The following is a 23,862-nucleotide window of genomic DNA, read 5'->3' on the forward strand; positions in this document are numbered from 1 at the left end:
TCACTGGGTCAGAGTCCATCCTGGTGTTTACAGTTTGTGTTCAGCTTAGAAAGTCTTTCCCTTCCCAGCAGCACGAAGATGAGCGTCTACTTTATCCTCCACTAACTCTCGCTTTGCCCTTCCCAGGAAGATTTCCAACACAGCTGGATTAACTCTGTCTGCACAGCATGTGGGAGAATCCAGCTTCTTTCTTTCCCTATTTTTCCATGTAGACCTGTCCTCACCTCAGCACCACTGAAAGACCATGCCGTCCCAGCTCTGCACGCAGCCGGCATGTCCGCAGGCACAGCTCTGTCTCTTGCTCTCTCTCCTGCTCCACTGTCTGTCCGTGTACTGACACTTAGTCTTCCCTGGCTCTAAGTGCATAAGTTTTGGAGGCTGATAGAGGACGTCTTCCTAACTCATTCCTCTTCAAGAATGTCTTGGCTACTACACTTGACCGTCTGCATTTTGACAAATTTTTTAGAATTATCTTCTTAAGCTCAACAAAACTACCTGTTGGGATTCTCATTAAAATGATATCCAATCTATACATCATTTTCTAACTGTATCTACAACTGACTTTAAAATTGTTTTAATTGACTGAGGGTTAGGGTCTCCTTTTAGGTTAGGGTCTTCTCTGCTGCACATGGGCTTTCTCTATTTGCAGTGAGCAGGGGCTGCTGTCTGGCTGCGGTGCACAGGCTTCTCGTGTCGCCGAGCACAGGCTCCCGAGTGCACGGGCATCTAGCTGTGGTGCATGGGCTTAGCTGCCCTGTGGCATGGTCCTTCCATATGCCACAGGGATGGCACCCACGTCCCCTGCACTGGCAGATGGATTCTTACCCACTGGACCACCACGCAAGTCCCCACAGAGCTGACTTTTGTATCTTGACCATTTATCCAGCAATCTTCCTAAATCGCTCATTAATTTTCAGAATGAACTCATAGATTGTTTCAGATTTTCCATGTTACAACCTCATCATGCAAGAATGATAACATTGTCATTTTCTTTTGCAAGTTTTTAAACTTCAGTTGTTCTACACTAACCAGGACTTGCAGAAAACATTTAAATTGAAATGGTAGTGACAGATATCTTTCCTCATTCCTGATCCCAAAGGGAAAGCTTAAGTCTGAAGCATATGATGGGTTTTTTTTTTAATACCCTTATCAAATTAAGGAAGTTCCCCTTAATCCCTATTTTAAGGGTTTTTTTTCTTGACCATGAACAGATATTGAATTTTACCAAATGTCTTTCCTGCTTCTGTTAAGATGATACATGATTTTTCTCCTTTACTCTGTTAATGTGGTAAATTACATGACTGATTTGTAAATGTTAAAAACACTGTGTCCTTAGAACAAACATGAGGCTGGACCCAGTGACGTGTGTAGCTGAGGACCCTCACGTGTCTCACCAGTGGGCTGCCCCACAGCTCTCCTTTCCTCTCAGGTGTCCGTCAGGTTTGGGTTCAGGGTTTTGGAGGCCTCACCCAACGAGCTGGGAAGTAATCCCTCTTGAGCGATTCTTTGTTGGTCTGCTGGCCAGCTTCCTGTCTCGTTCCTTTCTGCTTTGGCTTGCGTCATTGTCCAGCTTCTACTGCCTCTGCATCACAGCTGCTTTCCTAAGCTCTTGATATGACTTCCCATTTTTCTTCATTTCTAACATATGCAATGAGAACCTATGAATGTTCCTCTACGTACACTTTTAGCTACATCCCACAGGCTTAGATGTATCTTCCTTATCATTCAAAATATACTCTAATTTCCAAACTGATTCGTTTTTAAACTCTGGACCTCACGATGAGTGTGAGGCACCTTCGCTTTGTTGCTGGTTTCCGCCACACCTGTCTGTGGCCGAGGACAGGCTCCGAGTGAAGAGACGTTCGCGTCTGCTGAGACTTGCTTTACGGCCCAGCGCTCGGTCAGCTTCACTACACGTTCCCGGGTGGAGGACGCCTTTGCTGGGTGCCTCACACACACGGGTCCTGCGGGTCATGCTGGTCAGACCCTCTACTTACTGAGCTCTCCCTGCCCACTGCACCAGTCACTGAGCAGGGAGGGTGAACCTGCTCTGGTTCAGACTCGCGGTTCTGCTCCTCATTCTTTGGGTTTCTGCTGCAGACATGTGGAGACTGTGTAACAGAATGCACGTGAAATTTACACCGGCAGCTCCCTGCGGCCGCCGTGACGACGGCTCCCTGTCCGCCTAAGGGCTGTGCTGCCTGGAGACGGCTTTGCGGTCACTACCGCTCCACTGCCATCGTCTGGTCAGGACCGCGGCATCTCCTCTTCCATCGTCTGGTCAGGACCGCGGCGTCTCCTCTTCCATCGTCTGGTCAGGACCGCGGCGTCTCCTCTTCCATTCTCTCTCTCACGTTTGTCTCCCAAGTGTTAGAGGTGCCCCTCGTAAACAGGCGACCAGATTTCTGATGCCACCTCACAGTCTCTCCTTTCTAGCTGAGCTATGTGACCCCATTAGCGCTGACCCAACAGCAGCATGGCTGGACTGAAACCCCCCCAGAGGCTGCCTGTCTGTCCTTCCTGCCCTCTGCCCTTTGTCTCCCATTTCCTCCTGGCTCACCTTCTTTCAAATTTAATATTTTTCATTATTCCATGTTTTCCTTTTGACAATGTAAAGTGCATTTATTACTTTACTGTCTTATATTACCCTGGAGATTACGTGCATCCTTACCTTATAAAAATCAAATTCTGATCACCCCTCATCCTCTTCCTAGTGGAGTGGGTACCCAGAAATACCTGACCTCCATTCACCCCTCCCAGCGCTCAGCCTGCTGTGCTGTAATTTAATTTCGTGTATTTTCAAACCAAACACAGCTATCCTTGCTTTGCACGGTCACTGCTCGTTTGGACGGACCTGTACTTTCACGGTTTCATCGCTCTGTTCTGAGCAGTCCCTCCTGGGTCGTGCTGCTCACCCTAGCGTTTAGACAGTCCTTGGCTGGCCTCTCCCAGCAGACCCAGCCCAAGACACTGGAGACCTAAGGGCCCGGGAAGTGGACTTGGACCTGGCCTTGTGTGGAGGAGCTGGGCTGGTGGCAGATGACGCAGAGGCCCTGGTGGGGCTTCTAATGTGCCCAGGGTGCTTAGGACCCAGACGCAAGAGGCGAAAGCCAGTGCCCCTGGGAGGAGCCAAACAAGGCTGGGAGGCTGCAAGCAGACGGCCCCAAGGCTGCCCGGCTCTCCCGCGGAAGGGTGTGGGGCAGAGGGAAGGACAGACAGACAGGCTTCCTTAGAAACAGCCTGACCAACATCATTTCTACACTTTGAAGTCTTCAGGCAGAAAGGCGCAAAGACTCAATCCCGTCTGTAACGCACCACTGGGACAAAAGTAAGAGGTTCAGAAGTGGGGGGAGACCGCGAGCTCCGCGCCCCAGGACCTAAATTTAGAACTCTCTCCCTGCACCTGGGTTCTCGTCTGTGAACTGGGGACAGTCAGAGAACAAGGGCGGCCCTCGGTCAGCCCCGAGGACACCGGCCGGCCCCAGGATGTTCATCGCAAAGAGGAGTGAGCGCTGACTACAGGGCCCACACTGCTCCCGCGTGTCCAGAAGCAGACCTTGCACCACCCCAAGCTGCTCCGCTGGCTGCTGGCCCCGGGGCTCAGGCCCCTGCAGAGACCATCCTTCCAGGACGATGCAGAGATGACACCTGGCCAAACCCCCGAAGGGAGAATGCAGGCTCAGTGGGGGCCCCCTTCTCAGGACCCCGGAGCCCCGAGGCCCTGCCCTGGGGCCTGTCTCAGCCTCGGGGCCTCACAGGGCCGCCCCACAGCTGCTCAGCTCCCACCACCCAGTACCAAGCGCCGACCACCTTGTAGCACCCCCGCTGCCCCCAAAGACCTCCAGAATCAGTCCCTCTTCTCATCTGGACAACGAGGTGATGTCCAGGCCCTTTCCAGCTCTAACAGCCAAAGATTCCAGCTTCTGCATCAGAACACAAATTAACTTTCTGTTTTAAACAAAAAGAAACCTCATAGACAATTTATTCCAGATAACTATTATTGAGTTTGTAAGAAATTATCTTGTGGTCTATTTTTAAAACATCACTGAGCTCAAATAGACAGCTGCATGCTCGTATTCATAACATCACTGGCCACATTAGTCAAAGATGGGAGCAACCCCAGGGGCCATCGTCAGAAGGATGGATAAACACAAAGTGTCCGTCCACACAGTGGAACGCTATTCACTTTTTATTTCCTCAAAAAGGAAAAATGTTCTGACACCTGCTACATGGACGGGTGAGCTGTGAAGACGCTAGGCTGAGTGAAATAAACCAGACACAAAAGTCGATTCCTGGAGGCCGAGAGCAGGCAGGGGTGGGTGCCAGGGGCTGGGAGGAAGGGGAACTGAGTGAGTCATGGGCGCATTCAAAATGATGTGAGTGCTTACTGCCTTGAGCTGGACACTTAAAATGGTAAATTCAATGTTCTATTCTACTACAATTAAAATACACACACATGATACACACCCTAAACAAAGGTAGAAAAAAGTCACAAAGATATTTTCAAAATATTTATCTGACAAAGGATGTGTCCCCAAAATGTAAAGAACTACTATGAAATCTATTTTTTAAATAATTAAATAAAATAAAAATTTAAAAACTAGAAGGACATGAATAGGTTACTAATTCAAAACAGGGAAAACTCATATAGCCAAAGAGCCCATGATGGAATGCTCAGCCTCACTCACAGTCAGTGAAATGCAAATTAAAATGAGCTGGCATTTTATTGACACAGAAAGACTTCAGTTCGACAGTCCCAAGCGTCTGTGAGCAGGGGGGACACGTCCCGCTGGTGAGCAGACCCTGGATGGGCTCGGCCACACCCGTCACAGCCACCTGATGCCCTGAACAGGTGTGCACATGGACCCCTGCCGCCCACCGTCCACTGACGACCTGTGCAGAGAAGACTGTCCCGACCGTGCATGGAGTGCCAGGCAGCAGCAGAGTGGAATGAAAACTGTTCATAATGGAATGTCGCGTAACAAGTAAAATAAACTAAGACCACAAGGCAGAGCTTGAAAACGTGATGCAGTGCTTTAAAACTGGCAGAATAAGATGTGTAGTAGAATCACATTTGTGTAAAATTTTAAAACACACAAAATGAGCCAGTTAAAGGACCACGCTGCCAGGACGGAGGCAAGTAGGGAGGGGTGAGCAGGTGGAGCACGTGGGGCTCGGGGCAGAGGGGCCGCTCCATGCGACACTGTGATGGTGCCCGCACGCCCTCCTCCACCCAGCCAAACCTTCCGGATGCCGGCACCAGGGGCGGCCTCCACGCGAGCCTGAACTGAAGCTCAGAGTCAGGGACCCGAGCAGCCTCCACGCGAGCCTGAACTGAAGCTCAGAGTCAGGGACCCGAGCAGCCTCCACGCGAGCCTGAACTGAAGCTCAGAGTCAGGGACCCGAGCGGCCTCCACGCGAGCCTGAACTGAAGCTCAGAGTCAGGGACCCGAGCAGCCTCCACGCGAGCCTGAACTGAAGCTAAAAGTCACGGACCCAGCACAGCATGCACACGGAACTCTCAGTACTTCCTGCTAAACTTCTCCGTAAACCAAGAACTGCTCGAGAAGTGAAGTCTATTCTTTTTCAGCGTTACAGATCAGAGAGAAGAGCGATACAAGGTGAAACCGTCAGGACCTGTGGCGCAGAACCACATCTTTAAAAGGGGGCATGGAAGGGAGCAGGACCGGGACACACCCTCGTGTGCCCCCAACTCCTGTGTGTGGAAAAGCTTTTGCCTCCTGGCTTTCCCCCAGTCCCAAAGAGCAGATTCAACCGGAGAAGTGAGAAAGCACGAAAATGAAAGAGAATCGTCAAGCAGAACAAAATAGTAACAGTTTAGCCAAAAACAAAGTCAAGGACCTTTAGCTTCTCCTCAGGGCTGCAGATAAAACCCTGGGCCACGTCCTTGAGCTGTTTTGCAGATACTGAAACCCTCGCCAGGAGGAAGAAGTGAACTGCGTGCTGCCCCCCAGCACCTTGACCCCAGGCCAGCTGGAAGCAGAAGGCAGATGGCTGAGATTCCAGTAACATCACCTTGTTACCTCACCACCGACCAACCAGAGAGCTGCCCGTGAGCTGATCAAGTGCCCCGTGAGTCCCTCCCCTGAAGCCCAGCCGGAGTCCGGGCCTTCTGAGCATGAGCTGCTCACTCCCCTCCTCTGGGGCCACAAGAAAGGCTGCGCGGTCCTTCCCCACAACCGGACTCAGTGGATGAGCCTTCCTGTGCATCGCGCAAACGGACACAAGTTTGGCTGAGTAACAGGTCACGACAGGCCCCATAGGGTCCGTGTGTCTAGAACACTGTGCCCGGCATGCTGAGGGCACAGGCGTTATCACGACTCTGCCAAGAGGCAGAGGGGAGGCCGAGGCGGGCTGGGTGGGGAGGGGGCTGGGAGTGCACGCTCGCTCGCCTTGAAGGCCAAGGTTACAGGAGAGGGAAGGGGCAAGGCAAGGGTGGGAGTCAATGGAGATTCAGATGTATCATTTCTGAAAACCTGGAGAATAAAGAAAGAAACACTCAAGTCACCTTACCTCAAGATCATCGAGGGAGCGGGTGATGCTCAGCCTCCGGGACCTCCCGAAGGACCTCCGGCTGGAGGCGCGCGGAGCCGGGGGCATGAGTCCAATGCCCCGCCCGAACTTGGAGCCCTGGAACAAAGACAAAGACCCGTTACCTGCTTGGGAGAAGACGCTGGTTCTGCCCAATGCAGGGCGCCGCCTGGAGAGATGAGAGGAGGGGAGGCCTCCAGGTCAATCTCATGGTGCGTGGTCCCCACAACCAAAAGCACAAAGTGGGAAAGGGTCACCCAGGGGCCCCGAGTGCTCACTGGGCCACCTCCAGCTATGCGTCCAGAGGGCGACCCCAGCCTCAACCCCCCGCCCACGGGCAAGGGAAAAACACAAGCTCATGTCAGGGAAAGCTCGAGCGGGTGGAGGAAGTTGTTAGTAATATAGGCTGGTTTTCGGAAAGTTTGTGCTTTCACATAATTTTATAAGCGTTTTAGGGAATTAAAGAGTCCCGGGACGTTCAGCTGGTGTCTGAAGACCAAACCAGCCCCGTGGATGAAACAACCAACCATCAACACATCTCATCCTTTCTCTGGGAAATCACCAGAATTAATTCACTGCCATTATGCCAGACGTCTCCCCAAATGTGGTTCAGCAAATAAGCCGTCACGTTTTAAAAATAAAAAGCGTCACAGCTGAAAATCTCCGATTTCCTGGGCACGTGAAACCCTAAGTGACCAGCTTTAGGCACAGAAGGAGCTGCAAGTTTCTAAACACGTCAAGACCTCGGGTTCTCCGCTCCGCACCTGAGGAGGGACCCCAGGCATCCTGAGCAAAGACAAAACGCACAGCACTTCCTTGAAGCCTCTGCGCTGAGTTTCTGCATCGCCAGCCTTGCAGACGCACCCGTGCCCTGCTGAACACACCTCCGCCGGGGACAGAGGTCCAAGCAAGGCCGTGCTGCAGACACTGAGTAGTGAAGGTTCAGAAAAGCGACCCGGAGCAGAGAGTGTGAGCTGGAGCGAGAGGAAATCCGGAACAAACGGGAAAGAGAGGAGGGAGGGAGACAGAGGCAGAGAGAGGACGGAGCTGACTCAGGGAGAGGGGACGCAGAGACGACTGGGACTCCTCGGACTCATCGTCACCAGCAGCAAAGGGGTCCCTGGAGCAGTAACGCGTCACCACGCGCTCCTCAGACCCCGTGTCCCAGCAAGAGCCCGGGCGCGGACACGTCCCCGCAAGCGCATCCTCATCTCTGCGCCTCCACCCCAGGCGGGACTGCGCTGCCAGCCTGCCGGCCAAGGTCCCTGGGCAATGCGATGCCCACGGAACTCCCGGGCATGGGCCCCAGGGCAGCGGGGGGCAGGGAAGCAGGCCGTGAGGGTGCAGGGCCAGAGCCAGACCCCCAAGGGTCCGGGACTGTCACCCTGAAAGAGAGCAGCCGCGGAGCCGTGAAGAAGTGAGGCTGCGCGGGGCGGGGCTCGGCCTCTAAGGAGCCAAGTTGCCCAGAAGAGCTCCTTGTCCCCAGACGGGCCTGGGACCCACCACGCTGCCTCCCGGAGGCCCAAGTGTGCTCGGGGGCCTGGTCTCCAAGACCCTGCGCCACCCACCAACAGGGGTGAGCCTGTGCTCCCAACCGCGCTCCTGCTCCAGGGCACAGGCACCCGGGCTGGCCCAGCGGGGCTCTGTGACACTGACAGGCCCTCACGGGCTCCTCTCTTCGTCCCAAAGGCGTCCCCTCCCCTGCCCACCTCCCTCTCCCACCCCCAGCCGCACTCCAGCTCACTGCTGGGCCTTGCCAGCAAGTTACTGACATACTCTTGAGCAATATTTGACTAATATTTTCAAAAAATATGCCCCGAGCTGAGTCTGTGTGTGAGATGTATTGGAATCCAGCGACCCCTTTGCAGACCCATGCCGCCCCCCACCCCCGGGCATCCCCCCCAGTACGGCGCACCCTTTCAAGAACCTCCTTCAGCCCTGTTTTCCATAAGCAAGCCCCCCTGGGGGAGGCGGTCCTGGAACCACAGGCCCCCAGCAGGCCCACCTCCCCAGCGGGGGCTGCAGGGCCTCTGCTCTCCGTGCTCCCTTCGGGAACACATGCAGACCTCTTGGGGGAGGCACGCTGACTGGAACCGCCCACCTGGCCAGGCCCCACGGTAACCATTCGCATGAGCTGTTTTATGACAGGAGCTCCTGGCAAGGAGTACGGAACCGATAAGCCACCACCAATAAGAAGAGCTCGGGAAAGGTCTAAAGGAGACACCGCGTGTCCGTCCACTTCCCAGAATCCCTCTTGCCAGCATCCATCTTGGCTGAGCGATGCGTGCGCCACCAGGAAAGACTCTGAATTAGAATGATTGGCCAAAGGCCACCCGGAAACTAATCCCATCACCATAAAACCCGAGACTGCGAGCCGTGCGGCAGAGCGGTTCTCCTGGGTTCCCTTACCCTACTGCTCTCCGCCCGGGTGCCCTTTCCCAATAAAATCTCTTGCTTTGTCAGCACATGTGTCTCCTCGGACAATTCATTTCCGAGTGTTAGACAAGAACCCAGTTTTGGGCCCTGGTAGGGGTCCCCCTTCCTGCAACAGGCCGAGGGCCGCCCCGGCCTCAGCTGAGGTTTGGTGACCTCAGCACGATCCCCCTAGACGGGGCCCAGAGGAGGGAGCCAGCCGGTAGGGTGAGGGCAGAACCCAGCCGCCGCCCACCCGCCGCCCGCGGAGGGGCCTCCCGTAGCCCACACAGTGAGCCGGCTCGTCCAGCCTCCTCGGGCTGCAGATGAGAAACCACAGGCAGAGAAGGGCCCGCTCAGGACCGCGGGGGCCAAACCCACCTCTCGTCTCAATGGTCAGAGCCAGGAACGCCCGACTGAAGGTGGAGACACAAAGCCAGGAGCCCCGGGGGGGTAGGGCCGGGTCTCTGCTCAACAGCGCCGGGCACGCGGCGGGTGCTCTGGGAGGACTTGGGGAACAAACCCCAGCGCACGGGGCCATCTAGCTTCCAGCAGAGGCCAGGTCTGCTGAAGGTTCCCTAGGAGACCCCGAGGAGCGAGGTTTCCAGCTGACGTACCTCTCTTGCTGAATCAGGCAGTGTCCAGTCAGAAAGCAAAGCCACCCTGACTGCCTCACAGAGCATCCCTGTAAAAAACCGCCAGCCAGGCAGCAGAGAACTGAGCGGGCAAAAGGGACGCGCGGTGCCAGGAGGCCGGGTCAGCACAGCAAGAGGAGCTGTCTGAGCCTGCGGGCAGATGCGGGGCGGGCGCGGCAGGACCCTGGCCTCGGACTCGGGCCCACAGGGGCCATTGGCGACGGCTGATGTCAGGCGGAGAGGCCGGGGAGGCGAGGAAACGCACGCTGGACACGGGCAGCGGGAGCACTGCAGGCCCCCAGCCGCTGCAGCCAGAGCCGGCAGTGAGCCAGCTGACCCGGGAGGAGGGCGCAGACCCCATCCCCGAGCCTGGCACAGGAGGCAGCCCCGGGGCTGAGGGACGAGCCGAACGGGGCTCCTACAAACTCGGCCGTCAGAAGAAGTCTAAGCCCAATATCCAATCAACTTTAGAACCAAAAGAATTCCACTTCCAACATGGCCCTGGACAAACATGCAGAGGTGACTCGGGTGACGTGAAAGCTGAGGAAGGGCCCCTCTTCACTGCAAATCACCTTCTCAAGAAAGAAGCCGAGACTGGGTCTCCTGCTCAACAAAGAAAAGAGCAAATGTGTTTCTTGTTGTTCAGTCGCTCAGTCGTGTCCAACTCTTTGCGACCCCGTGGACTGCAGCACACCAGGCTCCCCTGTCCTTCACTCTCTCGAGGACTTTGCTCAAACTCATGTCCATTGAGTTGGGGATGCCATCTAACCTCTCCATCTCATTCTCCTGCCACCGCCTCTCCTTTCGCCTTCAACCTTTCCCAGCACTAGGGTCTACCTGTAGAAAATTCTTAGAGATGGGAATACCTGACCCTCTTACCTGTCTCCTGAGAAACCTGCTTGCGGGTCAAGAAGCAACAGTTAGAATGTGTACAAAAGGACACTCAAATCAAGACAGAAAATTAAGGAATATGCTTTGTTTATTCAATAATGTCTAAGAGACAGGCAGTCATCAAGAGTGAAAACAGACACTTGTTTAAAAGACAGAAACACAGCGTGGGTAGAACTTCCAGCTGATAAAGGAGGCGATGAAGAAAGCAAGGAAGCCAACAACAGCCTGGAAACAAAAAAGAGACCAGGTGGAAGGGGAAGCCGAGGAAAGACGGAGACCTGGTGGGAAGGGGAAGCCGAGGAAAGACAGAGACCTGGCGGGAAGGGGAAGCCGAGGAAAGACAGAGACCAGGCGGAAGGGGAAGCCGAGGAAAGACACAGACCAGGCGGAAGGGGAAGCCGAGGAAAGACAGAGACCAGGCGGGAAGGGGAAGCCGAGGAAAGACAGAGACCAGGCGGGAAGGGGAAGCCGAGGAAAGACAGAGACTGGGCAGGAAGGAGAAGCTGAGGAAAAAGACTCAGACAGCACAGGGCAACACCACGGAGCCAAGACCACACACGGCAGTGATCTCATTTATTCCAATCTTACTCCTGAGTCTCAGAACATCAAACTGCATCGGGGTAAACATCCAACCACCTGCCACTCTCAGTAACAACCCTAAAACATGAAAAATGGAAAAGTTTATTAAAGGCAGAAAATGCTGATTCAGAGAAGGCTTGTGTAGCTATGTATAACAGACAAAACAGTTTCACCTCTAACAGAGGTTTTTAAATAAAAGATTCAATACGCCAAAAAGAAAGGGGGGGGCGGGAAAAAAGAAAGGGGGAGAAAAATGCCACCATTGGTTTTATGACTTTGTGAGGTTACAGTAAACTTGACACCAAAACTAAACAACGAGAGAAGGAAAAACTACAAGCCAGTCTCACTCTAAAGCGCAGACGCGGAATCCTACAAGAGCACCAGCAGCCAGAGCCCGCGGTGAATAAAGACAAGCCCAGGCTAGGCTTATCTCAGGAACGAAGCTGCGCTCAGTATTTAAACTCTCACTATAATATACCATGTTAGCATTTTAAATGAGGAAGCCCATTTGATTGTCTCAATGAGTGCAAAAGAACCAAAAAAGAAATACTAAAATTCAACACCCATTCATGATGACAAGTATTGACAAGCAGGAACAGAAGTCACCCTGGCAGGGCAGCTGCATGTAGAAAGCAGCAAACGCACTGCACCTTTAAATGTTACATGATGGCAGGCACAGCTTTTATGTATGTACCGTTAATAATAGTAACAAAACATATAAGGCATTTAGAAATAAGTCTGGTCAAATAATCTAAGAATAAATATAGTCAACAATGTTTATGAAGGTAAGTACAAGATTTTACTGAAAGAAAATCTAAATAAATGACGAGAGATACCACTTTCATGGATAGGACAAGATACAGGATATTTCATCCTGGATATGCTGTCCCAATAAAACAATCAATAGCAATTTTTTTTTTGGAGAATTTATTAGCAGATTATAAAATCTATATAAAAGAGCAAGGCTCAAGCAACACCAAGATCAGACAAGGCACATTAGATACAAAGCTACAGTTCTGAAAGTAAAGTGTGGTTGAGGTACTGACAGCGGAGGTCAGAGAACCGAGACCCACACGTATGTGGACACGTGGCACACGGCACAGGGCACCATGGGTCCCCTCAGAGCATGGATTTAGTGCTCCAGCCAGCTGTCCACATAGAGGGAAAAATTAACTTGTCACCGCCTCCATAAAATGTTAGGGGAAAAAAAGGAGAAAATCTTTCAGAGCTCAGGATAGTAGTCAATGTGTTAAATCCAAAGTGCGAGAGAAAGGCTGAGAAGCTGGAGAACATCAAAGTCAAGAACTTCTGTTGGTGACACGGCACGTGGAACACTGGGAGAGCACTCAGGGACTGTACGTAATTGGCAGAGGGTAACAACCAGAATCTGTAACTCCTACCAATCAGAGAAGACAGCCCAACAGCAAAATGGGCCAAGTTTTCAGCAGGCCCCTCAAAAAAGAGGAAATCACATTTTTGTGATCAAGGGAATGCAAACTGAAGCCACAGCGAGATGCCACTTTACCCTAACAGGTTGGCAGAACGTGGAGGAGCCTCACAAAGGCAAGTTTGGCAAGCGTGCGGGGCAGTCTGAGCTCTAAGAGGAGCAGGCGCAGGGCTGTCGGGAACACAGCGCGCTTCTGCGTGGTGAGGCCTTGCTGAGCTCCTGGACCTGACTGGGGGCGTGCAGGGTCCCTTGCTGCCCGTCTGCTCCACCTGGGTGTCCTCCCGTCTCTGTGCTCCACACTGTGTCCAGCTCCTCTGGAAGCCCTGCCCCGCCGGGTCCAGGAGGGGCCGAGCGCTTCTCCCCCTTCCGGAGTGGGGAGCACGGGGTGCACAAGGTCGGAAGGACCGCCTCGTGTGGGATGAGCGAGCGCAGAAAGCCAAGGGGCCCTACGTCCCATCCCGGTGTGCTGTCCCGGCGTCCAGCCCCCCACCGTGTCCCCGCGTCCCATCCCTGCGGCATGCCGTCCCCGCATGCCATCTCCGCGTCCCGTCCCAGAGTCCCCACGTCCCGTCCTCGAGTGCCCGCATCCCCGCGTCCCGTCCCCGAGTGCCCACATCCCCGCGTCCCCACGTCCTTCCCGGGGCAGGGCACCTCCACGGGCGGGCCCTGTTATCTCCCAGACCAGCTGACTCTCCCCATCGTTCCACCACTGACTGTCCGAGAGCCAGGCGGCGCTGAGCAAGGGCGCTGTTTACAAGGAGGGGAGATCAAAGCCGCTCTTTTTAGAGGCAGTTAAATCACGGGGCCTCGCCCAGCCTTTTCAGTATTCTCTAGACTTTGTTTTTTTTTACAGTCTATTTTAAAACTTCCTCTCATTGTACTAGAAGAGAGGTCAGTCTGTTGAATCCCGTACTGTCCTCACAGGAGGACACATGAGCCTGTCCTTAGCAAAGCCACAGAAGTACCGATACTGCTTCCAGCACCAACCCTCACTTTGATCTTAATAAATAAAGAATTACTAAAATAATTTTAAGTTTTTTCTTCAAATGCGTTCTTTTTAGTTAAATAAAACATGTTCAGATTCCCGCAATACAAAATCAAAACAACAAAAAAATAAAATTCTAGCGTCCGGGACCCTCCTAGTTTTCCCCTGCCACCCTGGGTGACCAGGACTAAGTGTCTCCCTTCCGTTTCTTCTATGTTTTACACATAAATATGTGTGTGCTTTGAAATGCATACGTTTATTTGAGGGGTATTGAAATGCTTTACACAAAAGCGGGACCATGTTAAACATGCGTGTGTGCCCAGCTTTCCGCTCCCTGCACAGTGAGGCCCGTCCCCATGGTGGCGCTCCCCCCACCGCATCCCACCTGGCTGCACACCCGCCTCCCCTGCAGCAGGGGCAGCCACGCCACGAGGCCGGGCCCATGAGGAGTACCAAGAGGGTCCCCGCAGCTTCTGCCTGGCCTCCACCCCCCCGCCCCCCAACTCCCGCAGACCCCCCTCCCGCCCCCCACTCCCACAGACCCCCCTCCCGCCCGCCCCCAACTCCCACAGACCCCCCTCCCGCCCCCCACTCCCACAGACCCCCCTCCCGCCCGCCCCCAACTCCCGCAGACCCCCCTCCTGTCCCCCACTCCTGCAGACCCCCCTCTCGCCCCCCACTCCTGCAGACCCCCCTCCTGCCCCCCACTCCTGCAGACCCCCGCCCCCCACTCCTGCAGACCCCTCCCGCCCCCTACTCCGTCCCCCTGCAGGCTGGAATGTGGACAGCCGCTGTCTCACCCCTGCGGAGCGGCTGTCTTCAACCTCAAGTTCAAGCACAGGCACACGTGGGACCATGGAAACAACACGACTGGGAACACGGCTCCTAATGAAGGGGGAGCCTCCACACCGGCCCTGGGCAGCCCACCCAGGCCGACCAGCGCAGAGCACAGCCCCATGGGTTCAGGCCACGCCACGTGAAGTCCTGTGTAACAGACTGAGATCCATCACTTGTAAATGAGCGCATGTAGCCTACCGTGTGAAAATACATCAGTCTTCACTCCATTGTCAACAAGTACATTTTATTCAATCATATTTTGGTGACGACCACTGCTGCCAGTTTGGAAATGACTCACCCTTGAAAGCCTCCCCTCCTGCATCACCTGAGCCTCTCTGGGGCAGCTGACCTCAGACACTGGCCTCAGGATGCCTGAGAGGTGTCCGCCTGCACGGGCAAGAGTCAGAAAGGGTCCCGGAAAGCCGAGAGCTGGGCTGAGCCAGCGCACACAGGACAAGGAGACAGCGACAAGCCCGGGGAAAGCCGCATGATGAAGAGAGGACCATCTGGACACAGAGGTGACAGGACTTGGGGGCCGACTGGTGACGAAAGGCGGTGATAAGAGTCCAGCTAACAGCTGGCTTCCTTCGTGCAGACAGAATAGAAAGGCTGTGTGCCAGGAGTTCCAACGGGAACATTTAACACAAAGAGCTGTTGAGCATGACATGGAGGCAATCATGAGGGGACAGAGAGACAGAGCACGCACCCCTCGGGGGCCGCTCCTAGCCTGGGGTCAGGCCTGCTTGCCCCCACTGGTCACAGGCTACCCGCTCAGGGGCACAATCAGCAGAGGCGGCTGAAAAGAAGCTGGTGAGAAGTCCCTGGGGCATGCAGAGCTCCTCGGGGCCCTGGAGAGCTGTGCCCTCCCAGGGCCGTGCTGGCAGGGCAGAGCCCGCCTGTCAGAGCGAAGGCCCAGGCAGGGGACAGGTGCCCGGCTGAGTGACGAGGCTCCACGCGCACCAGGCCCCTTTGCAAAGACCCAGACTGACCAGCTCCAGGCACGCGGGAGAACCTCCGCGCAGTCAGCCACTCACATCTACGTGAAACATGCCGAGGCCTCGAGGCCACATACAACGAAGAAGGCCCTGGACCAGATTCACTCGGAAAAGCCACTTCACGAACATCAGCAAACACAAGGACTCTGTGTGGGGACGGAGTTGGGGGGAGGGCAGCAGCGGGCACAGAGGCCGGGCGGGGCCAGCATCCCGGGCTCTCCCTCTCAGCACTGAGCACTCAGCACCTTCTTCGCCGGCGTCGGATGCTGGAGCTGGGTCGTGTGGACAGCACTCTGCCTGCAGGGCCGTGCTGGTTCCCGCGGTGCCAGTGTGGCCACATTCTCCCAGGGCCATTGCCCAGGGGCAGCCTGCTCCCCAGCAGCCAGCGCCGCCCCGCGGGCCCGCCCCCTGGGCTCTGACTCTCTGCCCTTGCCCCCTCCGCTGCTTCCTCCGCAGGGTTCCATTCGCACTCCCCTGGAGGTGAGCCAATTCTCGTCTGGTTCTTCCTGATAACTTCTCCCTGTTCAAATCGCAGGCATGTTTTCTGTCTCCTGGCCGGACCCTGAGGACGCAGCCTGATTCTGCCCAGAGTAAGACACTGAAGCCACAGTCTCCATGGAGACGAACTGACAGCAATTCCGGACACCACCTATCCAACCTTCCGCCATCTCTGGCATCTCCCCCTCCCACGCCTAACGCCTCTTCCTCTTGGCATTTCTGGCACTTCCGGCCTCCATCCCTTCCTGGCCTGTCCTCTGCTGATGCAGACAAGCCTCACACCAGCTCAGGCCAGGCCAGGAGGGACACCAGGAGCCCCAGCTTAGGACCCTGGAAGCTTTTGCTACTCCAGCCGGGGCTGTGGGGTTAGGCTGTGCTAAAATGAGGAGAACCCACTTGGCAAAGAGCAATGGACACACTTCCAGAGACTGGAGCCGCAGTAACGCACAGTCTATCACTACTTATTTATTACTGTACCACTAACTACAGTTTATTACTACTTAGATAAATTCTGTGTCCGTCACATCGCAAGACGAATGCCACCTGACTATTGGCAAGTCGCTGGATGTACATAAACCCTACTCTCCTTATCAGTAGGATGATGAGCTCACAGCATCCCCATTCAGGTCAAATAAGGAGATAAAGCAGACTGCAGACAGTGAGCGCTTCGTCGCCACTCCCCAGCTCTGGAGACATCCCTTCCACGCCAAGGGCTTCGTTCTTTTGTTACAGTGTAAGCAGCAATAGCCAACACCTTCCTTTTCACTACATTTTTGTTCAAGGTGAAAGAACATTAAAAAGAAGTCCAAGACCCTCCTAAGTGCAGACCACTGATCCCTGACAAAGGGTCAAAGATAATACAAGAGAACAATGATAGTCTTTTCTACAAAGGGTGCTGGAACAACAGGCGTCCACAGCCAAAAACTGAATCTAGACACAGACCTCACGCCCTCTGAAAATTAACTCCAAGTGGATCATAGACGTCGGTGTAAAACAATAAAAAAACTCCTAGAAGATAGCACAGGAGAAAACCTAGATGACTGTGGGTTCAGTGATGTGTCTGGCACAGCACCAAAGACACGATCCGTCAAAGAAAGAACTGACGAGCTGCTGGACTTCATCAAAATAAAGAACTTTTACTCTGTGAAACAGGGTATCAAGAGAATGAAGACAACTCAGAGAACGGGAATAAATATTTGCAAAAGACACATATAATGAAGGACCATTATCCAAAACAAACGAACAGCCCTTAAAACTCAACGGTAAGAAAACAAACAATCCAAGACTCAGGGCTCCCCTGGCAGCCCAGCGGTTTAGACCCCACACTTCCAGAGCAGAGGGCCTGGGTCTGATTCCTGGTCGAGAGGGATCCTGGTCGAGAGAGACGTGCCATGCAGTGTGGCCAAACAATCTGATAAAAAATGCGCCAAAGATCTTAACAGACACCTCACCAAAGATACCCAGATGGCAAGTAAGTACAGGAAAAGACATTCAACATCACATGTCATCAGGGAGATGCAAGTTAAAACAACGAGACACCACTACACAAGTGTCAGAAAGGCAAAAATGCTCAACTCCGACACGCGATCGGGGCCAGAACTGAAGCGACAGAAGCCTTCTTCCTTGCTGGCAGAAATGCAAAGTGGTGCAGCCACTTTGGAAGATACTTTCTTACAAAGCAGAACACACCCTGAGCCCGCAATTCAGCAACCTCACTCCCTTGGAGCTTACCCACAGGAGTCAAAAACTTACACCCACACAGAAACCTGCACACAGGTGTCTAGATCAGCTTTATTCAGAGCTGCCAGAACCTGGAAGCAACCACAGTGTCCTTCAGGAGGGGAACAGATAAATAAACCGTGATGCCTCTAGACAATGGAATATTGTTGGTGCTAAAGGAAAATGAGCTGGCATGCCATGGGAAGACAAGGCTTCTGCTTAAAGGCACGTCACCGAGTGAGAGAAGCCACTCTGAAAAAGCTCCGTGCCGGTGCTAAGCTGGCATTCTCCGAGAGCGGGACAGTGCAGACCGCAGAAAGCCTGAGTGATGGCCGGAGCTGACAGAGGGAGGGGGAGCAGGCAGAGCACGGAGGGATTCAAGACAGTGGAAAGCACTCTGCATGACCCACAATGGTGAAGATACGTCCTCATACACTTGTGCAAGCCCACAGAACACACACCACAAGAGTGACCCTAGGAGAAACTGTGGGGTCCGGGTCTGCTGATGGTGACCAGGTCCCACTGGGGGGGAACGGGACGGCGGGGAGGCTGCGCACCTTTGAGGACAGAGGAAACGCCGTGCCTTCCCCTCAGTTTCATTATAAACCTAAAATGGCTCCAAAAGACAGTCTTTTGAAAAATAGAAAGAAGCCCAAGGTTTGAATCATGACCCTGCTTCATCCTGACGGCTGGCCTCAGACAAGTCCTCAGCCCCTGCAGGACCAGTCCCCTGCCTGGATGAGCACAGCACCACCGTCTCGGGGTCCCGGAGGTCAGACCTCCACCCCCGAGGAGCTGAGACCGCGTGGAGCTGGACGGGGCCGACGGGCACTTCCCACCAAGCGGACAGACGTGAGGCGACTGCCGTCCACCCTATGCGCCTGTCAGTGTGACGGCCCCCCGGCACAGCGGCAGTGGAGAGGAACCCCTCATGGGGGACACACTCAAAGAGAGGGCCAACGCCTATACTTCAGGTAACGCTTCGGCCACCTTCCGGGGCCTCTCCTCCCCAGCCCCTCCCCGACCCAACGGGGAAGCCCAGGCGGAAGCTGCCGCCCACCCGTCCATGCCGCAGGTGGCCCAGTGGGAGCGGGTGGGAAGGCGGCCCCGGCCAGGCAGCTCAGACCCTGGAGCTGGGGGAGGGGCCCTCGAGGGCAGAACCCCCGAGCCCGGCCACTGTGGCAATGTGCTCAGGCCCTGTGATCACAGCCGTGTTTATAAAGGCATGAGTCTGCACTCAGACACAGCACAGGGCCACCCGGGCATTGTGGGAGGGAAAACCCTGAGAGACTTCCAAACCCTCTGTCTGGAAGTTTTCTTTCAAGTGTTTCATGTCAGACCTGGGAACGGGTTGGGTCTTGACCCCCTCCTCTACTCTGACCCCACCTGACCCACCAGCACCTTCTCGGGATTTTCAGCTTCTGGGAACAAAGGTGTGAACAAACGCAGAAGAGGCACTTCAAACCACAAAGGTCCTCTGAGAAGAGTTCCTCTCAAACCAGCTGAGCGGCGAGCCAGCCCCCTTGTTCCGGCACCCCACATCTCGCCCTCCCGCCAGCCCCTTGTTCCGGCCGCACCCCATGTCCCGCCCTCCCGCCAGCACCTGCGGGGCCCGGTCTGGCTCAGATGGTACAGAACCCTCCTGCCAACTTTGGCAGGTTCGATCCCTGGGTTGGGAAGACCCCTGGAGGAGGAAACGGTAGCCCACTCCAGTATTCTTGCCTGGGAAATCTCATGGACAGAGGAGCCTGGCGGGCTACAGTCCATGGGGTTGCAAAGAGTTGGGCACGACTGAGCAACTGAACTGAACTGAACTGAACGGACTCACGCACACACACAGTCCAAGCCTGCCCCGAGCTGTCTGCGGCCGACTTCAGCTGGTGTTTTCTCGTAGCAGCACCTCCCGGGTGGAGGCAATGCCGCGGGGAAGCTCCCTGTACTGAAGGGAGCAGGCTGAGCGTCCAGAACCTGCCCCCATGGCACCCACCGCAGTAGGAAAGGGTGGGAAGCGGGGAGGAGGGCCGCACCCCGACCGGGAGCTCACTGCCCCTCCACTGCCGCCTGTCCCGCCCGACGCCCACCTGGGCCCCACCCAGAGCCCGAGTGAACCCAAGGGAGGTGCCAAGAGGCCCCCAGAGGCCACCCGGGCCGGGCCGGAGGAAGCAGGCCACGCAGGTGCCGGCGTCCATCAGTAACTGACCGAGTCAGGAACCACGCTCGCCTCCCCGACCCTGCCTCCAGGCTCACCTTCTTGTCTTCCTTGGTCTTCCTAACACTTCGATGGGGGCCGAAGATGTTCTGCACGCCAAGGGCCTTCCTGGCCCAGTCCCTGCGCTGGGTGCTGGGTGGGGGCTGGGCTGGGCTGCCCTCCACGCGGTAGCGGTCAGCGGGAATCTTGCTCATGGGTGGGGGAAGCGTGCCGCAGTTGACGCTGGACCAGCCATCCGTGGAGTCGGTGTAAGACTCCTGGTCGCTGACGTGCCCACACTGCCACTGCCGCAGCACATGGACCGGGAGCCACCGCTGGCCGGAGCCACCACCGGGGCCCGCAGCACCCCTCCGGGAGGGCGGGACCGGGCACCTCAGGGCGGCGGGGGGGCCCTCCGCGTGCGGAGCGGGCCCCAGGTGCTTACCAAGGTCCCGGCACCTGTCAGCCTGCGGGGTGGCCTCGAACGGGGCCCCCTCGGGGTCGAGACAGAAGGCCCCGTTCCAGGGGGCGGCCCAGGGCTGGGGGCCCCTCCCGCCCGCGCCCTCCCAGGCGCCGCCGGGGCCGTGCCTGCTGGGGGCGGCGCCCAGGTCCAGCACGAGCGCGCGGCTGCTCCTGTCCTCGGGGCTGAGGTTCCCGACGCCGCTGTCGCTGGTGCTGCTGGCGCTGGTGTTCTGCTGGGCATCGGCCTCCCCGTCAGCAAAGGCCCGGGCCCGCACGCCCTCCATCAGCTCGCCCATGTCCCGGTAGAGCACGGAGATGAACTGCAGCACGGGCAGCGAGGACGCGGGGAACTCCAGGCAGCCGTTGGTGTCGGGGTCGGCCGTGCACTCAAACCCGAAACGCCGGGCGATGCCCTGGTGGATCTTGTGGCTGAACAGGTCAGGGTCCACCATGAACACGTGGCAGGACGTGCGCAGGGCGCCGTCCTCCTCCTGCGCCAGGCTCCCATCGTCGCCCGCCTGCATGGTCACCAGCCCGAAAAACCTCCTGTCGTCCGGGCACACGGCGCTGAAGGCCAGCCTCTCGGCCGGGTAGCGGGCCAGCACGGCCGCCTTGTCAGTACACAGCTGCACGCAGTCGTGCATGACCTTCATGGTCACCAGCGAGTGGATCTTCTGCTCGGCCCGCAGGCGCCGCAGGCAGCCCCGGATGGCCTGCACGCTGTCCAACTCCAGGCTGCAGCCGGCGGATGGCAGCTCGATGGAGCCCAGGTAGCCCACAACCATGGCCACATTGAGAATACTTGCATCCAGCCCAAAGTCCTCAGGAGCCTCCAGCCCCACGCCGAAAGCAGAACCGTGGTTCCCCACTTTGGGCGTCTCCTCCTTAGAAGGCAGGCTGGGATGCAGGTTACTTGCACTCTCGTGTGCAAGGTCACACCGGCCAGCAGCCGACTCTGAAAGCGACCTCTGCTTCAGCTTCAGGGGCTCTGAGCTGCTGGCTCGAAGGCCAGGGTTTTCAAAGATCATGTTGAAAATCCCTCCTGACTGCATTTCCTCAACAACCCTCTCTGCCCTGTTTATTCCTAAAGCCTTAGAGTCAAGCTTGGGCTTCAGCCAGCCTTTTCCTTCGTAAAAGCCGAACTCCTCGTCACTGGAGCAGGACTCCAGGTGGCCGCCGCCCTCCGCAATCACCATGTGCAGGACCCCAGAGCACTTTCCGATTAACTTCACCACGTCTTCATGGGACGCTTTCTTCACTTTGATCTCATTGACAGCCAGGATCTGGTCACCAGCGCGGAGGCCCACCAGGTCAGCGGGGCTGCCCCTGAGGACGCAGCTGAGCACGCAGGGTGCCTGGCCCGAGAGCGTGAAGCCGTAGCCGGCCCGGCCCCGGGCCACCTCCACGCTGCGCAGGCGCGGGGGCGCCGGGTCCCCTACTCGGAACATGTCCGCCGCGCCCGGCACATCGTTCACCCCACCAGCCGGCCCATGGCGCGAGGCTGCCAGCAGCCAGCCCGGTCTCCTCGGAGGGGTGCCCTGCGGAGGAAGAAGAGAGAGCTGGTTGTTGAAGATCGCACCCTGTAGGGCGTGCTTGCTTAAACACCAACGCACAGCTCCCAGCGCAGCCGCCGTGGGGTCAATGCGCAGGAGGGGCACGGTCGCTGTGTAGCCCAAGGGGCCCCCTTGAGGGGCAGGCCTTCTGTCCTTCCGACTCCCACCTCGGCCCACCCCACTCACGGTGTGAGGAGCACAGGACTCCAGCAGAAGCTGCCCCCTCGGGTCTGGATGCGGAGAGGCACGTCCTGGGACCCCCAGGGCTCCGGTAGGCCCCCACCCCGCCCTGGGGGGGAATGCAGAGCCCCGGGAGGAGCAGCCGCCCCTAGTCCAGCCTGGCTTCAATCACCACTGCTGTCCACACCAAGTCCACCCCCAGGAAGGGCCGTCTGCTGGTTCTCTCTCACATCTGCCACCCTCTCTCCAGTAATTGATTTTGAACAAGGCGTGGTGTGGAGAGAACACACCAGCCTGAAACAAGTCCTGCAGGATGGAGGCCACCCCGCGAAATAGACGAGACAAGCAAGGAGAGCACGGGAATCTGTACTTAATTGTCCCACAGGGACGACTGCACAGTGAAAAGGACTGGCTGTCACCAGAAACAAACCCGGGTTGGGGTCCCCAAGGCCACCCCGGGTTCCAGCAGGAGAACACGCAGGACTGGGCACATTGGTCCTCTTGGCTCCGATCCATCACAGCAAGAGGCTGCGAAGCAGAACCAGCGATGGGAGAAGGTCCAGTGGGGGAGGGGTGGGGTCCAGGGGAGACGGGCCCCAGCTTCCAGAACCCCGTCCCGAGGACACACACAGACCCACAGAGACACATGTGTTCAGGGAAGCTTGTCACAGACTCAGAGCCGGGGTTCTTACTGGTGGGCCGGCCCTGCGGGCCCCTCTGCTGGGAAGACACTCAATCCAGCCCCAGGGCGGAGGGTGTGAGCACAGACAGAGCACAGAGGCACAGGGAGCCCCCATCCGTGGGGGTGCTGGGGGCCCTCCCGACACCCCAGCTCCTGGACGCCAGCCCTGCACATGGGCCTCTCGGAGGACAGCAGTCAGGCTCGCTGGGAGGACCCCTCTCCTCAAAAAACCCTTTAAAGCTCACTTCCAAAAGCAACACACTGAGTAAATTATACTGTGAAGATCCAAGATATAATAGAAAATGTTTTTTTAAAGAGTGTATGTTTTTTAAACAATTGTTTTAACATTGTCAGAAGAAATTCTCAGGTCTTGGGAAACAGTTTGCAGTAACAGAAGCCTAAGACAAAGTAACTGATGCATCCGCACCAAAAAAGTGCAAGAGCTGGACAAAAGGGAGAGCATGTTATCATAGGACTACAAGCGCAGCCTCAGGCATGACAGAACAATGTTCTGCACGACGTATGTTTAATTACTTTATGATGAACAAAGAATAATTTATTTCTAAAGTGGAAGTGAAAGTCACTCAGTCGTGTCCAACTCTGTGACCCCATGGACTATAGAGTCCATGGAATTCTCCAGGCCAGAATACTGGAGTGGGTAGCCTTTGCCTTCTCCGGGGGATCTTCCCAACCCAGGGATCGAACCCAGGTCTCTCACATTGCAGGTGGATTCTTTACCAGCTGAGCCACAAGGGAAACCCAAGAGTACTGAAGTGAATAGCCTATCCCTTCTCCAGTGGAGCTTCCCGACCCAGGGATCAAAGCAGGGTCACCTGCATTGCAGGCGGATTCTTTACCAACTGAGCTATGAGGGAAGCCCTAAATCACCACGTTATTTAATATCTGAGTGATGCCAAATTAACCATTCAAATATGACTGGAATTAATACCCAGCACTGAAGGTGTGTTCATCAGTCTGCCATGCACTGTGCTCCACTCTTCCCACCGGATCTCCTAAAGGGGTGTGGGCTGAAACGCGCCCCAGAGCCGCCCACGCCCGGACCCCTGGGGCCTGTCACCTCACAAGGCCAAGGGGACCCTGCAGATGTGATGAGGGGAAGGGTCCCGGGAGGGAGGTCCCCCTGGATTCACAGGGTCAGGGAGGACGTGACCACAGGGTCGTCGTCAGAGGGGAAGCAGGAGGTGGGAGTCAGAGAGAGGCCTTGATGAGGGCAGCAGAGAGCAGAG

At 56.1% G+C, this 23,862-nt stretch overlaps 1 protein-coding gene across 1 annotated transcript in view; it reads right to left on the bottom strand.

Moving 5' to 3' along the window:
* The window catches only part of RGS12 (regulator of G protein signaling 12), a 116,089-nt gene that overhangs the window by 68,034 nt on the left and 24,193 nt on the right, over positions 1 to 23,862 (bottom strand). Inside the window, exons 2-3 of the mRNA XM_055589233.1 lie at positions 19,798 to 21,738; positions 6,535 to 6,651 (exon numbers count right to left, since the gene is read on the bottom strand). Of these exons, the coding sequence (XP_055445208.1) occupies positions 6,535 to 6,651; positions 19,798 to 21,648 (1,968 nt within the window). The 5' untranslated portion in view covers positions 21,649 to 21,738. The remainder of the gene's footprint in view (positions 1 to 6,534; positions 6,652 to 19,797; positions 21,739 to 23,862) is intronic.

Source organism: Bubalus kerabau, chromosome 7 (genome assembly GCF_029407905.1).
Source record: "Bubalus kerabau isolate K-KA32 ecotype Philippines breed swamp buffalo chromosome 7, PCC_UOA_SB_1v2, whole genome shotgun sequence".
Classification (NCBI taxonomy): domain Eukaryota; kingdom Metazoa; phylum Chordata; class Mammalia; order Artiodactyla; family Bovidae; genus Bubalus; species Bubalus kerabau.